The 17500-nt window shown below is 39.7% G+C and overlaps 1 protein-coding gene across 4 annotated transcripts in view; it reads left to right on the forward strand.

Annotated features, from left to right (window-relative positions):
- LOC123503997 (LIM and SH3 domain protein 1-like) overlaps positions 1–17500 on the forward strand; it is a 140543-nt gene that overhangs the window by 54535 nt on the left and 68508 nt on the right. For all 4 annotated transcript variants that reach the window (XM_045254194.1, XM_045254196.1, XM_045254198.1 and 1 more), the window contains exon 3: positions 11343–11427. In XM_045254194.1, coding sequence (XP_045110129.1) covers positions 11343–11427 — 85 coding nt within the window. The remainder of the gene's footprint in view (positions 1–11342; positions 11428–17500) is intronic.

The following is a 17500-nucleotide window of genomic DNA, read 5'->3' on the forward strand; positions in this document are numbered from 1 at the left end:
AATGATAATAATAATAATAATAATGATAATAGTAATAACAGTAATAATAATAATGTTATTAATAATGACAATAATAATAGTAATAATGATACTAAATGTTATTATTGTTCTTGTTTCCTTTCTCATTGCCTTTCACTTTTCTCCTTTTCCACTCCCTGAGAGGTGTCGGACAAGAATGAAGGAGGAACAGAAAATGGAGTAGAAAACTGAACCGTGTCATAAAGTAATAAACTCGAGGTTTTCTCTAGATTACTATGCTTTCTCTGGATTCCTGCCGGCACCATTTCATCGCGCCTCCCACCACACAGACGATCATCATTATAGTGCGCAGCTTTCCCTTTAAACAACACTGGTCTGTTTTCCTCTCGCATGTGAGAAAACCTGAATTGATTTCTGAAAATTTCTTGTGTACATCCTCATCTTTATTCATGTGCCTTTACTAAACCTATCCTTTTCATCTGTCTCGTTCCTTTCGTATTCCCGTGTCTCATCTTTACTTCAATCTACTTGGTATTTCTTTTTCTAAGCATCATCTTCCTCGCTAGTCTTTTTCATGTCTTCAGATTCCATGATGAATCTATAATCTGCTGATTGCTTTTTCTTTCTTTTTTTTTTTTCCTTGTAATCCGTGTTTACTTTTAGGCTTACCTGGTTCTTTGCGGCATGTTCTCGCCATTCCAAATAACTTAGATAACTTTCTTTTCTATTGTTTGTAGTTCCCTTAATGTCCGCCGCATCAGATCGTTCCCCAGTGTGAGTCGTAAGGCCGCTTTGCTGGATAGTCAGTGTCGATTTCTCGTAGCGTTTCTCCAGAGTGATCACGAGAATGCGAGAAACCCACGCCATGGTTGACTGTCGTATTGCTTACGTGACGAGAAGATTTAGGACCGAATCTCTCTCTCTCTCTCTCTCTCTCTCTCTCTCTCTCTCTCTCTCTCTCTCTCTCTCTCTCTCTCTCTCTCTCTCTCTCTCTCTCTCTCTCTCTCTCTCTCTCTCTCTCTCTCTCTCTCTCTCTCTCTCTCTCTCTCTCTCTCTCTCTCTCTCTCTCTCTCGACACATCTGTTGTGAACTGCCATTCCTCTTTCCGGTTCTCAGTTAAGTCACAAGCTATTGATTTAGGTATCTCCGTATCACTAGTGGATTTTTGTCATCTGGAAATCACAACTCACTCACCATTTCAAGTCCTCTGCATCTTACAAGTCTTTTCATTCGTATAATGTCAATAAAATCGTCTAATCATACTCAAAACTCAAGGTAGAAATGCGTTCCAGTACTGAAGGGATTAAGAGGTTCAAAAGCCAGTGCGACGTCACATATTCTTATGAGGAAACACTCCACACACTCATCAACAATACGCTTGCTCGTACCTGATTGCTCTTGTTCAGATATAAAATACCTTCCCGTAAAGGTTCTTCACCTCGTTTTTTTTTTTTTTTTTTTATCCAGTTTTGTTGTGACTTCTAATACGTCCATAAGTATTAAATGTAATTGACTTCGTCATGATTTTTTCATCGATTACATTGTCCTTCGTTAACTTGGAATGCGGATGATACAGTTTCTGCTACAATGACCCTGCTGCTCTCATGCTTATTGCTAGGGGTCACCGAACCTTCGGTACAGTGGTGTTATAGATGTTGCACCATTTTTTCACGTCCCTAATTTTTTGAGAAACTGTCGAATGTTCAAGAGAATGCCATTTGACAGTTATACACAACTGACCTCTCACAGTAATAAAGTTATAATAATGGAGGTTTGTCTCTCTTGATAATTTATATTTCATATTTCATACACTTCACTACATTTCTGATTCATATTTCATTATATCATTGACATCCAATGCCAAAACACACCATACACATACCCAATCCCACTTTCAATATATAACCTTAACATTGGACTTTGAAATGCATTGCAGTTGTTAAGCTCTACGTACAAGTACCGTGATGGACGGCTTGGCCGTCTCGATCCTCTTTTGCTTACTACAGTGCTCTTCTTGGTATCCAGAGGAACGATTCATGTTTGTTGGCAGTTTGGTAGTTAGCATGCACAAAGAGAAGTTATTAGAGTTATGGAGCTTATTTACGTAAAATCAGGAACGAATTTACCTAACAATGAACATCTTTATGAGACAGAACATTAAGGAGCTTTATTAAGATAAATGTATTACATTGTAACACAATTGTGATAATGTAAGAAGTTAAATGACCTTTAGACAAAGAAAACAAAGGAACAATATTTAAAAGACAAATATATATATATATATATATATATATATATATATATATATATATATATATATATATATATATATATATATATATATATATATATATATATATATATATATATATATATATATATATATATATATATATATATATATATATATGCAAAAAAATATTAAAATTTCATTTATGAATAATAGTGATAATAATGATGATAATGATAATAATGTTAATATAATAATAATAATAATAATAATAATAATATATAATGATAATGATAATTATTATAATAATGATAATAATAATAATAATAATAATGATTATAATAATAGTAATAATAATAACTAATAATATTAATAACGATAATGACAACCAGTTACAACTCTCCATGAAATTTCAATTATTGAGGTGTCTAAAAAATTCCGACAAATGTGAATCACATTTATGAGAAAAGCGGCCACACACGCACCAGCATGCCACGTCACGCCGCATCCGGCTTGAATTAATTCATCCAATAAGCCACTTCTCCTTGCAGTCACATCCTCTCTTTGGTGATTCGTCTGTAATCACATAGTTTTGATTTGTGTGTGTGTGTGTGTGTGTGTGTGTGTGTGTGTGTGTGTGTGTGTGTGTGTGTGTGTGTGTGTGTGTGTGTGTTTGTGTGTGTGTATTTATTTACCTAGTTGTATTTACCTAGTTGTAGTTTTACAGGGCCTGGGCTTTATGCTCGTGTGGCCCCGTCTCCATATCTACACTTATCCAATTTTTCTTTAAAGCTATGCACACTCTTTGCTGACACCACTTCCTCACTCAAACTGTTCCAAGTCTCAACACATCTTTGCGGAAACTAAATTTTTAACATCTCTCAGACATCTTCCTTCCTCAGTTTCTTACTATGCGATCTTGTGCTTCTAAAGTCATATTCTTCTCTCAGGATCAGTTTCTCATTATCCACTTCATCCATTCCGTTAATCAATTTATAAACTTGTATCAGATCCCTCTCTCTTCTCTGTTCCAAGGTTGGTAGATCCATTGCCTTTAGTCTCTCCTCATATGTCATCCCTTTAAATTCTGGAACCATTCTTGTAGCCATTTTTTGTAGTCTCTAATTTTCTTATGTGTTTCTTTTTATGGGGAGTCCACACAACTCCTGCATATTCCAATCTAGGTCTTATTTTAGTACTTATCAATTTCTTCATCATTTCTTTGTCCATATAGTGAAATGCTAATCCAATATTCCTTAGCAAATTATATGTCTCTCTGAAAATTCTATCAATATGGCTTACCGGTTGATTATTTTCTTCCATTGTCACTCCCAAGTCCTTTTCCTTTTTTACTTTTTCTAGTTCTACTCCATCTCCCATCTTATAGATTCCCACTGGTCGTCTTTCACTTTTTCCCATTTCCATGACATGGCTTTTGTCCACATTGAATTCCATCTCCCATTTTTTGCTCCATTTCCAGATCTTGTTTAAGTCTTCCTGTAGTATTTCACAATCCTCTTTTGTTTAATGACTCTGCACAGTTTCGCATCGTCCGCAAACAGATTTATGTAGCTGTTCACTCCTCTGGCATGTCATTTATATATACGAGAAAAAGTATTGGTGCCAATACTGACCCCTGTGGCACTCCGCTGTCTACTGTTCTCCACTTGGACTTCATATCTTTAACTATCGTCCTTATTTCTCTCCCCCTTAAGTAATTCTTCATCCATCTCAATGTGCTTCCTTTTAAGCCACCCTTCTCCTCTAACTTCCATAGTAATCTTTCATGTGGCACTTTATCAAAAGCCTTTTTTAGATCTAAATAAATACAGTCAATCCATCCTCTCTCTCTTGTACTTTATCAACTATTCTAGAGTAGAAACTCAATAAATTTGTTACACATGACCGACCTTTTCTAAAACCAAATTGGCTATTTGATAATATTTTGTTGTCTTCAAGAAACTCAATCCATTGCTTCTTTATTACTTTTTCACACATCTTGCATATTACACTAGTTAGTGATACCGGTCTGTAATTTAAAGGTTCTTCCTTCCTTCCGCTCTTATATATGGGAACCACCTCAGCTCTTTTCCACTCCACTGGCACTGTTCCATTTTCTATTGAGCATTTTATGATGTTGTATATTGGACTTGCTAGTTCTTCCCTACATTCTTTCAGTATTCTGCCTGAGACTTCATCCGGTCCCATTGCCTTTTCCTCATCCAATTCCGTCATCAACTTTTTATTTCAAGCTTGGTTACTTTAATCTCTTTCATATAGACAGTCTCTCTATTACCCTGTGGTCTTTCAAATTTGGATTCCTTAGTAAAGACCTCATGAAATTTACTATTTAACAGTTCTGCCATACTTTTTGGGTCTTCCACCATTCCGTTCTCTCCTTTTAACCTTTCTATTGTTTCTTTTTGTCTTATTTTTCCATTTATGAATCTGTAGAACAATTTTGGTTGTTCCTTACATTTTTCGACAATGTCCTTTTCATAGTTCTTTCTTCTTCCTTTCTCACCTTAGCATATTCATTTCTTGCTGTTTTGAAGTTTTCCTTATTTTCTGGATTTCTGTTTCTTCTCCACCTTTTCCATGCTCCATCTCGTTTCTCCTTTGCCCTAGCACATCTTGCATTAAACCAATCTTTCTTTCCTTCTTCTTTAGGTCTATATTTTGGGACATATTCCTGACCCCAGTTTTGTATATTTCCAAAAATAAGTTATATTTCTCTTGAACCGTTAATGAGTTTTCCATCTCCTCCCAGTTTACGTTTTAAAATAGTTCTTGAGATTCTCAATATCAGCCTTTCTGTAATTTAATCGGTCTCCTTTGTATGATTCATCTCTATCTTCCTTTCCTTCTTCTATATCCATTTCTAATATTACATGGTCACTCTTTCCCAATGGGCACTTGTATCTTATATCATCGTTAATTGGTATATCCCTTGTAAAAACTAGGTCTAATCTTGCCGGCTCATCGTTTCCTCTGAATCTTGTGTTTTCCTTTACTCTTTGGACCATCAAATTATCTATCATTAGGTTCAGGAATCTATCTCCCAGGCATCTTCCCCATACCACTTTCATAATTTTCCCAGTCTACCTCCTTACAGTTGAAATCTCCTACCAATATCACTTTTCTCCTTTCCTTAATGATTCTTGTAAGACTCCTTATTGTGTCATCTATCATGTCTCTATATTCTTGGTTAGTCCATGAGTTTGTTTTTGGTGGCACATATGTTCCAATGATTGTTAACTCCTTTTTATTAATATGCATCTTAACATACAGTATTTCTGATTTTCCTTCCCAAACTCCACTTGATTTACCACTATCTCCTTCCTTAACATCATCATGACTCCTCCTCCTCCTTTACCCACTCTGTCTCTCCTCCATATATTATACCTTTTATCTATGTCTATTTTTATTGCCTCATTTAACTTTGTTTCCACCAGGCATACAATATCTGGTTCTTCTTTCTTTATGTAATCTCTTAATTCTAATTTACTAGATAAAATCCCATCTATGTTTGTATACATCATTTTTAATCTCTTGTTCTTATCATTTTTAGTTAAACTTGCTCCATTTTTTTCTCTTCTTCTCTTTTATATACCATTTCCTTATCCTGTCTCCTATAATTCTCCAAAAATGCCTTCTTCCTCCTCTGACCTTTCATTATTTTTTCTCTTGCTTCTGCCACCAGTTCATATATATATATATATATATATATATATATATATATATATATATATATATATATATATATATATATATCTTTGCAACCTTCTGTTTCTCTGAGTTTTGTTTTTCTATATAGTACTTCTTCTGCTGCTGCTTGTGATTTTAGTAATATCTTAATTGGTCTCACTGTTCCTTCTTGATATGGTCCCATTCTATGGATTTCTTCTACTTCCTCTTCTAAGTTCTGTCTATCCTCGTCATTCAGATGTTTTAGTAGGTCTTTTACTGATTTCATTTCGTCCTTTTCCCTTCTTGGTCTATATTTAACTTTTTTTTCTTTCAGTCCAAAAATAATTACACTTTTTTTTCTGCAATTTCTCTTACTAAATTTTCTTTTTTCTTGAGGACTCCTATCATTTTGTTTGTCATATTTTCATCTCTTTCTTTTAACTGTTCTTGAAATACTTCTTGAAATGATTCCTTGTCTTTCTTATCTTGGATTCTCCATGCTTGTACTTCTTTTTTAATCACGTCTTGTACTCTTTCTTCTTCTTTGTTAACTAGATCTTTCAGCTTCTCTTTTTCTTTCTCGGCTTTACCGAGTCCTTCTTCCATCAATTTCTTGTAGTTAGCTATTTGGACTTTTAATTCTTCATTTTCGGTTCTTAGCCTAGTTTCGTTTTCTTCCACTCTTTTATCCTTTCTTTCAATTTCTGGAGCTCTTTATCCTGTTCTTCATTCTCTTTCATTCCCATACTCTCCTTTATCAATTTATCTAATTTACGTTCGATAGTCAACACTCTATCAAATAGTGAAGTATGCGCCGTATCAAAGCCTTCGAATGCTCTTTCCCCCTCACCAACATAGTCATCATCAGCTTTCATTCTTTCCCGTGTCTCATACCTGCATTTAGATGGAATCTTTCTCACTCATGATTTTGTAACACTGTATTCATGAAAAAAAGAGTCCACACTAATCGCCCAGGCCACTGCAAACCCAAACAAAGGTAGTGAAGATCAGCTGATTCTCGGGAGCGACGGTATTGCGTCCTTCCTCGACCGAGTCTCGTGTGTGTGTGTGTGTGTGTGTGTGTGTGTGTGTGTGTGTGTGTGTGTAATTCACTGTTTGATCTGCTGCAGTCTCTGACGAGACAGCCAGACGTTACCCTACGGAACGAGCTCAGAGCTCATTATTTCCGATCTTCGGATAGGCCTGAGACCAGGCACACACCACACACCGGGACAACAAGGTCACAACTCCTCGATTTACATCCCGTACCTACTCACTGCTAGGTGAACAGGGGCTACACGTGAAAGGAGACACACCCAAATATCTCCACCCGGTCGGGGAATCGAACCCCGGTCCTCTGGCTTGTGAAGCCAGCGATCTAACCACTGAGCTACCGGGCCGTGTGTGTGTGTGTGTGTGTGTGTGTGTGTGTGTGTGTTTGCTGTTCTAGTGAGGTTAAAAAGATTTCTTCATTATGAACAACACAGACATTCTTGAGAATACAAGTAAGCATCTCTGTGCCCTTTAAAAATAGTTGTGGTGAAAGAGCAGAGTGCATCTAAATACAAATCCAGCTGATAATCGGAAAAGGTGGAAGAAGAAAAGAGCCTGAGTCCTGCAACAATCCGCGTCCCCAGCACTCTCCCAGCAGGTGGTGCTCACAGCAGCTCCTCAAGGTTCGCCTGGTTGGACGTTAGTTTGCGGTGTAAATAATTCAGCTAGTACTTGATCGATTGGTTCGCAGGCTGGCGAGCGTGACTATTGCTTGTAGGTCAGATAAGTCTAGACAAGTGTGTTTAGGTCCTGGCAGTACGCAGCGACATGCAATGCACTGCTGACTACCGTTTCAGCGTCCCTCGCTGTACTTTTATTTGTACTTACGTGAAGTGATCTCGTGGCAGCTCATCGCTTCTGTCTTCGTGCATGTCACCTATGCGCGTGGTGGGGGACTGAATGAGTGGGTGGGTGGGTGTGTGGAGAGGCAAAGCTTTTCAGTAAACAGCTTATTGATATCAGTGACAGCAAATTACAGATAGAAATCAAACTATCATACTATTCCAAATTTAGATAAAATTCTTGAAATGTCACATTATATCAGTTGCACCACCCTCCTGAGTGAAAAGGAACGTGCATTCTTTGTTACTTATTCCGAGCAGTTTTCCGTGACTGTGCTTGAACTCCCAGACATACATTGTGAATGTCTTTCTGGGTCATCTTAACCAACCTGGAGACTTCGCAGGCCTTAGTTTTATTTACTTATTTATTTATTTATTCACTTCTGCTAGCTAATGCCTTGCGAATTGGACGAGCTAGATTAAATTAAATGCGTAAACATTTATCTACAAACAGCATTAATACGTAAAAAGTGTGAATGCTCACCCGCGCGCCCGTGTGTGTGTGTGTGTGTGTGTGTGTGTGTGTGTGTGTGTGTGTGTGTGTGTGTGTGTGTGTGTGTTTTATTCACCACGGTCGTCTGCTGGTCACCTAGCCAGCCTTTCCCCTACAGGAGGGGGGGGGGTCAGAGCTCATACTAACCGATCTTCGGGTATAGGACTGAGACCACACCACACGCCACACAACGAGACACCAAGGTCACAATCCGTCGAGTTACATCGCGTACCTATTTACTGCTTGGTTCACATAGGCTTCACATTAAGAGGCTCGCCCGTTTGCCTCGGCGCGCCCGGGATTCGAACCAAGTGTACTAACCACTACACTAAGCGGTGGTGTGTGTGTGTGTGTGTGTGTGTGTGTGTGTTGACCCATGTCTGAATTAGAAGGGGAGAGTAAGATCAAATGAATATTTTACAAGACCTGTTGGAAGGCGACACTGGGCAAGACGAAGACAGTACTGTAGGTATACTACCACGCGTCGCTGTTAAATTTCACTAATCTCAGCTGTTTCGGAATTCTAGGCTATCGCTGCACAACTCGTTCCCTCTCTCGTGGAGTTTCCTACCTAACTGTGCCTTCCGCAAGTTGTCATTCCGTTAATAAGAGTGGTCATCTCTCATTTATTTGATTCTTGGCGTGCCTTGGTTGTACCCACTTTTTTCTTCAAGTTGGTGACACACACTATGGTATCAGCTTTGGTATGCACACTAACCCATGTTGCTCCTTCCTCACTTCTCCATGATGTATCAGTCTTTATTTTCTTGATAAGCATGTGGCGCATTCACTACCCCAAGCTAGTCACGTCGGTGTGTGTTGGATAGCATTATCCGTTCTAGCACCTTTTGCTCTTACACTCCCCAAGATTTCCTTCATTGGTAGGAATACGCAAAAAAATCCTGACTTTCCCTTTCAATCACCGAAAGCACAGTTTTAAAAATCGAAAAGGTTCATCATATCCTTCCTCGCCTCACGTGTACTGTACCACAATAATCACACTTCGCTCAGAGACTACAAAGTAATTTTATATATCGCTGATCCTGGAGTTGGTAACTCCTGTTGCAATTTATTTAATAAAAAGAAAGTTTTGAATTGTGGTAACTCATGTAGTTTTCCATGTGTGCGTCACCTCTCTTAGACAGTGGTGATGGTGTAAAAAGTACCTGCTGATTTTGACACTGGTCTTTGTCTCATGTTTGGAGCGATAACAGTGTGGGTGGCATTTTCTGTTCCCGCGTGACGCCTCCGTTAGACAGAGATGAGTTACGAGGTGTCTCGAAACCTCACACCTGCGCTCACGCCTTCCTGCTCAACCAGTGTTACGAGTAAGTGTACCCGTTGCTGTGAGGTCTGTGAATTGACATTTACTTGCTACTTGTCTGAGACTGTTAGGCACAATATTGTTTTATAACACTGAAGTAAATAAATTACAAATTTACAGTGCTATTACATTTACGATCACTAAGTCGGATCATTTGAGAAACAACTCCTGTATATTAATATCCGAATTTTTCGAAGATGTGAATATGATACACTCATTAGGCCACGTGCACACTATCACTTAAAATGTGCTTTCATTCCTATCTCTGCCCTCGGATTTCAACACTTACTAAGACATGACTTGTACAAAAAGCATCCCTAGTATTACTCCATTATCTCTATCAAATACATTGCAATGAACGAAACATTGAATTTTTGAATACGTAGTACGTATTGGAAGCAGAACCAGTGCGAGGTACCCAGAAGAGATAAAGTGACGAAACTACAACACAGAGAAAGCTGTTTTATACACACACGGGAACTGCCACATGTAGGCATAATGACTTCTTGCAATTTCCATTATTTTCTCATATTATGTACAAAGAAAAAAAACAGCTTGTGAGCTTAGTTAAAACTGTGACTCGAAATGGTCTTGAGAGAGCTAACCTTTTTGAATAGACCAGTCATTCTTATCGTTCACTTCAATTGTAGAAGGTAAAATTGTACCTTCATATGTCCAGAAGCGAAAGTGGTACACACACCCTCGGGGGAAAGGGAGGGACACAAGACGGATGGAAAGTAGAGGGGTAAAGATGGCAAGGGTTAAGGTGGGGGTCTGGGTGACGGGACTCTTGTTATTACGTGGTGAGAGTGGCTGTAAGGGGTCACTGAGTCATCGCGACGTGTGTGTGTGTGTGTGTGTGTGTGTGTGTGTGTGTGTGTGTGTGTGTGTGTGTGTGTATTCGATTACATTTTTTCTTATCATCTAACTTCATCCACCACCACCACCATCGTCGTTGTCGTCGTCGTCGTCTAAAATATGTCACTTTCTAATGTGATAATGTGGTTTTGAAAGAAAGCGCACACACACACACACACACACACACACACACACACACACACACACACACACACACACACACACACACACACACACGGCCCGGTAGCTCAGTGGTTAGAGCGCTGGTTTCACAAGCCAGATGACCGGGGTTCGATTCCCCGGCCGGGTGGAGATATTTGGGTGTCTCTCCTTTCACGTGTAGCCCCTGTTCACCTAGCAGTGAGTAGGTACGGGATGTAAATCGAGGAGTTGTGACCTTGTTGTCCCGGTGTGTGGTGTGTGCCTGGTCTCAGGCCTATCCGAAGATCGGAAACAATGAGCTCTGAGCTCGTTCCGTAGGGTAACGTCTGGCTGTCTCGTCAGAGACTGCAGCAGATCAAACAGTGAACACACACACACACACACACACACACACACACACACACACACACACACGACAGCCTCCTTGATAGTAATAATAATGATAATAGTAGTAGTAGTAGTAATAATAATAATAATAATAATAATAATAATAATTTACACACAAAAGAAGATAGTATAATAACGCTTATTAGTTACAGTTTTATTATGTAGTGTCATCAGTTTTGTGTGTGTGTGTGTGTGTGTGTGTGTGTGTGTGTGTGTGTGTGTGTGTGTGTGTATCTGTGTCTGTGTGTGTGTTAGCTAGAATCATAATGTTGTCACCGTCATTGTGATGGGTGGTAATGGCTGCTGTTGTTGTTGTTGTTACAGGCACATCCCGAAGGCCAAGGCGACCACGGTGGCTGAGACTCCCGAGATGCGACGCCTTGCCGAAAACACCAAGATCCAGTCTAATGTGAGAGAGAGAGAGAGAGAGAGAGAGAGAGAGAGAGAGAGAGAGAGAGAGAGAGAGAGAGAGAGAGAGAGAGAGAGAGAGAGAGAGAGAGAGAGAGAGAGAGAGAGAGAGAGAGAGAGAGAGAGAGAGAGAGAGAGAGAGAGAGAGAGAGAGAGAGAGAGAGAGAGAGAGAGAGAGAGAGAGAGAGAGAGAGAGAGGTGTGCTTGTTATTATCTTTCGTAAATCTCTCCATAATTTTGTGTTTGCTTTTAATTTTTTTCTATCATGTTTTGACATATTCGCCTTTCTCCGTTTTATAAAATGTCTGTCTTCTAGTATACTTTCGTTGTTTTCCTTTCGTTTTTTTCTTTCTTTCTATACTCATTCTTGAGCATTTTCTTCCTCCCTCCCTCCCTCCCTCCCTCCCTCCCTCTTTTCTTTCTTTCTTTCTTTCTTTCTTTGGTTTCCCTATTCCTGCTTTGTTTACCTTGAGGTATATTTTTACACACACACACACACACACACACACACACACACACACACAAATGAGTTGAGAAAGGAGGCTTTGAAAAAAAATGAAGAGAGGACAGAAGAAGAGAAGAAAGAGTTTTTCTGGAGAATCTTGGATATGAGACTGAGGAAGTGGTTCATAACCCAGAAAAGTACAGCAAGAAAGGACTAAAGAAACTTACATATGAGCGAAATGTAATGTATTCCAACATAAATGGAGTGATATCGGGGATTTTAGAACTCAACGATTACTTGAGGACAAGAACCCAGATATTGTGGGTCTTACTGAAACAAAACTGAGAGAGGAGAAGACCTGATGAAGGTTGGAGAAGGAAATATAACGTTTGGAAAAGAAATAGAGTAGGTAAGATGGGAGGAGGAGTGATGTTGCTGGTTAAAAAAGATATAAAGGTGGATCAAGTGAAAAAAGGTATGGGAAAGGCAGAAGTGCTAAAGATCAGAGCAGAAACTAATGAAGGAAAAAAGAGGCACTACATAGTGGTGTACGTACCACCTAAGACAAATGCATGGTCAGTACAGGAATATGAAGAAATGATAAGTGATACAGGAACATGTCTGGAAGAAATGTTGGGTGGCTGTGAACGAACTATAATGATGGGAGATTTTAATTGTAAAGAGGTGTGTTGGGAGGACTGGTCAATGGAAGGATCAGAGACAACATGGGAAATACACTATTGACACTGGCAATGGAAAATGTGTTAACTCAGTGGGTCAAAGAAGATACTAGGTTTGGAGGAGGGAGCATCGTCAAGACTGGACTTGGTCTTTAGTACAGAGCCAATGGTCATTGAGGAGATGAGGGTGGAGTGCCCTTTAGCAAGAGTGATCATGCAGTTTTGGAGTTCAAGGTGATAGACGAAGAGAAATCTAGAAGAAATGAAGAATATAAAGTGGGAAGATGGAATTATGCCAAGACAGATTTTGGAAACCTAAAGAAATTCTTTCAAGAGACAAATTGGATGAAATTCAAGAGTGCTAAGGAGCAAATGAAAAGTGGAAGGAATTTATAAAAATATACAAAGAAGGTGAGAAAAATTTGTACCAATAAGACAACATAGAAGTTGGAAAGCAGGACTGGTTTAACGATAGATGTGAAAAGGCTAGAACAAGAAAAGAGGATGCATGGAAGAGGTGGAGAAGGAAAAGACGGATTAAGCAGTGGGAAAGTTACAAAAGAGCAAGAAATGAATATGTGTTGATTAGAAGAGAAGAAAGAAAGAAACAAGAAAAGGATATAATTGATAAATGTAAAGACCAACCAAGGCTTTTTACAGACATGTGAACAACAACATCAAAAATAGAGAAAGTATTGAAAGTTTAGAAGTAAATGGAGTATACAGTGAAGATCCCAGGGAAATGGCAGAGGCTATGAATGGATGCTTTCGGAAGGTATTCACAAAGGAGACTGCTTTTGACAAACCACTGGTAATGGAACAGAAAGGGATTATGAAGGAGTTTCAAGTAACTGTGGAGGAGATCAAGAACATGATGGGGAGTTTAGAAGTGAGAAAAGCTGTGGGACCTGATGGGGTATCAGGATGGATTTTAAGAGAATGCAGGGAGCAATTGGCAGAAAAAGTTTGTGAAGTAATTGATGCCTCATTAAGGGAAGGTGTAGTGCCCCAAGACTGGAAAAGAGCTAACATTGTCCCAATCTATAAATCAGGTAACAAGAGACCCATTGAACTATAGACCAGTGTCACTTACAAGTGTGGTAGCTAAGATGTGTGAGAGGGTGGTGAAGACTAGATGGACAGACTTCTTGGAGAAAAATGACATACTTTGTGAGTGTCAATTTGGTTTTAGGAAAGGGCGTTCATGCACGACAAACCTGATATGTTACTATTCGAGGGTGATAGATGTAATACAGGAAAGAGATGGTTGGGCTGATGGAATATATCTGGATTTAAAAAAGGCCTTTGATAAGGTACCACACCAGAGACTGATCTGGAAACTTGAAATGGTAGGAGGAGTGCATGGCAGTTTACTAAAATGGATGGAAGACTTTTGGTAGGAAGAGAAATGAGAACAATAATTAAGGACAGACCATCAGAATGGGGATTGGTGGAGAGTGGAGTTCCACAGGGATCAGTGTTGGCACCAGTAATGTTCGCAGTCTACATAAATGACATGGTGGATGGGGTGTCCAGTTATGTGAGCCTATTTGCAGACGATGCAAAATTGTTACGAAAAGTGAGATGTGACAAAGATTGCGAACTACTCCAGGAAGACTTGGACAGAATATGGAAATGGAGCTGTACATGGCAAATGGAGTTCAACACGACAAAATGCAAGAAAATAGAGTTTGGCAAGAGTGAAAGAAGAATCAGGAGTATGTACAAGATAGGAAATGAAGACATAAAACCAGTCATGAAGAAAAAGACCTTGGGGTGACAATTACCAATGACCTATCGCCAGAGAGACATATAAACAAAATAATTGGAGAAGTATTGAACTTATTGAGGAACATAAGAGTGGCGTTCGTATATCTAGATGAAGAAATGATGAAGAAAATAATTACTGCAATGATAAGACCGAGGCTTGAATATGCAACAATACAGTGGGCTCGAACTTAAAGAAACACATAAGGAAACTAGAGAAAGTACAGAGGGCTGCAACGAAAATGGTGCCTGACTTAAGAGATTTGACTTATGAAGACAGACTGAAAAGAATGCAACTTCCAACCCTGGAAAACAGAAGAAAGGGAGACCTGATAGCAATATACAGAGTGATGATTGGCATGGAAAAAATGGATAGGGAAGATCTGTGTATGTGGAATGGAAGAATGTCGAGAGGGCATGGGAAAAAACTAAAATGGCCACTTATAGGAGAGATGTGAAAAATATAGCTTCCCTCATAGAAGGGTGGAAGCATGGAATAGTTTAGACGTGGAAGTGGTCAACGCAAGGAATATTCATGATTTTAAGAAAAAGCTGGACATTAATAGATATGGAGACGGGACAACACGAGCATAGCTCTTTTCCCGTATGTTACAATTAGGTAAATACAATTAGGTAAACACACACACACACACACACACACACACACACACACACACACAGCCTTCTATTTTTATCCGTGGCATCTTTCATGGTGTTATTTGCTGTTGTTGAATAACGTCACTATTTTTTTCCTATTTATTTATCTGGTGTTCCTTTAGGTGTTCAACTTTTACCCCCATTGTCTCCCGCCGAGTAGCTTTTTTTTCTTGTTTTTTTCTATACTGGTTTATCTTTTTTCCCTTCCTTTTCTCAAATTCTTCATCTCTTTCTCCTTTCTGGTTTAATTTCTTTTGTTTACGTATATCCTTTGTTGTGTTGCCTTCTTATTTTGTTATGCATTGCTCTCTCTCTCTCTCTCTCTCTCTCTCTCTCTCTCTCTCTCTCTCTCTCTCTCTCTCAGCATCAGCGTCAGCATTCTACGGCTTAGTAGCTAGATTGGTAGGCTTCTCTCTCTCTCTCTCTCTCTCTCTCTCTCTCTCTCTCTCTCTCTCTCTCTCTCTCTCTCTCTCTCTCTCTCTCTCTCTCTCTCTCTCAGTACGTATGTATGCCCTTTACCCTTACGAGCTTGACACACACACACACACACACACACACACACACACACACACACACACACACACACACACACACACACACACCGCGCAGTGTAGTGGTTAGCACGCTCGACTCACAATCGAGAGGGCCGGGTTCGAGTCCCGGCGCGGCGAGGCAACTGGGCAAGCCTCTTAATGTGTGGCCCCTGTTCACCTAGCAGTAAATAGGTACGGGATGTAACTCGAGGGGTTGTGGCCTCGCTTTCCCGGTGTGTGGAGTGTGTTGTGGTCTCAGTCCTACCCGAAGATCGGTCTATGAGCTCTGAGCTCGCTCCGTAATGGGGAAGACTGGCTTGGTGACCAGCAAGCGACCGTGGTGAATTACACACACACACACACACACACACACACACACACACACACACACACACACACACACACACACACACACACACACACACACACGTTGGAGGACGGGCCTAGTGCTTACAAATTAACATTTAACAAAATTTTGAGACATTATAAGGCTAACGGGGACTGGCAACTAAGTAGGGTTTTTTGTGTACTCGATATGTTGCCCTCAGTTTTCCCCTCCTACATAAAAAAAAAAAAAAAAAAACGGAGACAATACAGGGAATTCGGAGACAGTACAAGGGAATTCAGAAATAGAACGAGGTGGTAAGTGAAAAAGGAAGACGCACATACTTGAACACCACCAACCAGTATGATGATTCCTCGTCAGCGTGTTGCGAATACACATAAACACATCAAGTTAGTAAGATTGTAAGATCATCACTTGGTGTGTATTGTTCCATTTTGAAATTTTAAGATAAAATAGAGGAGAAAGTGATAAGAACAGTAATTAAATCAATTAGTTTCGTATTATATCCCTTGAGAAGAAACACGTTACCTGTTTTCCCATCCAAGAGACACTGGCCAAGTGCAAGAAAAATAATATTGAATAAGAACTACAATGAAGCTCAACGTTTTGCACTGAAAAATTCGTTGGATAGTAAGATTTTTTTGGGGTGTATGTTCCTCATCACTGCACCGAAAGGAAGAAAGAAAGAAGTTGAATGTTAACAACGCACAAATACTTAAAAGAGATTGAGTGAACTTACCCAAATGGATGATTATTTCTAGATGAGGATGCTGCAATCAGTGACGCCAGAAGAAGATTGGAGTGGAATAAAAGATTAACCAAAATACAGCTTTATAATTATGACCGGCAAAACTTCCAGTGTATAGACTTTTCTTTATGCGTGACAGGACAGTGTTGGGAGAACAGGAACAACACTTGTGTGACGATACTGCAATTAGGCAACAACACACACACACACACACACACACACACACACACACACACACACACACACACACACACACACACACACACACACACACACACACACACACACACACACACACACACCTAGCAGTGAGTAGGTACGGGATGTAAATCGAGTTGTGACCTTGTTGTCCCGGTGTGTGGTGTGTGCCTGATCTCAGGCCTATCCGAAGATCGAAAATAATGAGCTCTGAGCTCGTTCCGTAGGGTAACGTCTGGTTGTCTCGTCAGAGACTGCAGTAGATGAAACAGTGAATCACACACACACACACACACACACACACACACACACACACACACACACACACACACACACACACACACACACACACACACACACACACAAGGGTACATGTGTGGCTTCATAATTCTCTCTCTCTCTCTCTCTCTCTCTCTCTCTCTCTCTCTCTCTCTCTCTCTCTCTCTCTCTCTCTCTCTTTTTTTTCAACAAACTGATGTGAATCTTGCATGTAGTCTTGCTGGCCATGTTGGGTGTGTCCGGGGACTATGTACAGCGGCCGGTATGAGAGGCTGTGTCGGGTTGGTTGGACCTCAGCTTCAGCCGCAAGTAATCTATATGCTGTACATACTAAATGCACAAAAGCAAAGTAGGTATAGTTTTGGTGACACATCTGGGTCACACACCTTTCTCCAGGGATAGCAAAATTAGCAATAATTAC

Source organism: Portunus trituberculatus, chromosome 15, assembly GCF_017591435.1.
Source record: "Portunus trituberculatus isolate SZX2019 chromosome 15, ASM1759143v1, whole genome shotgun sequence".
NCBI lineage: Eukaryota > Metazoa > Arthropoda > Malacostraca > Decapoda > Portunidae > Portunus > Portunus trituberculatus.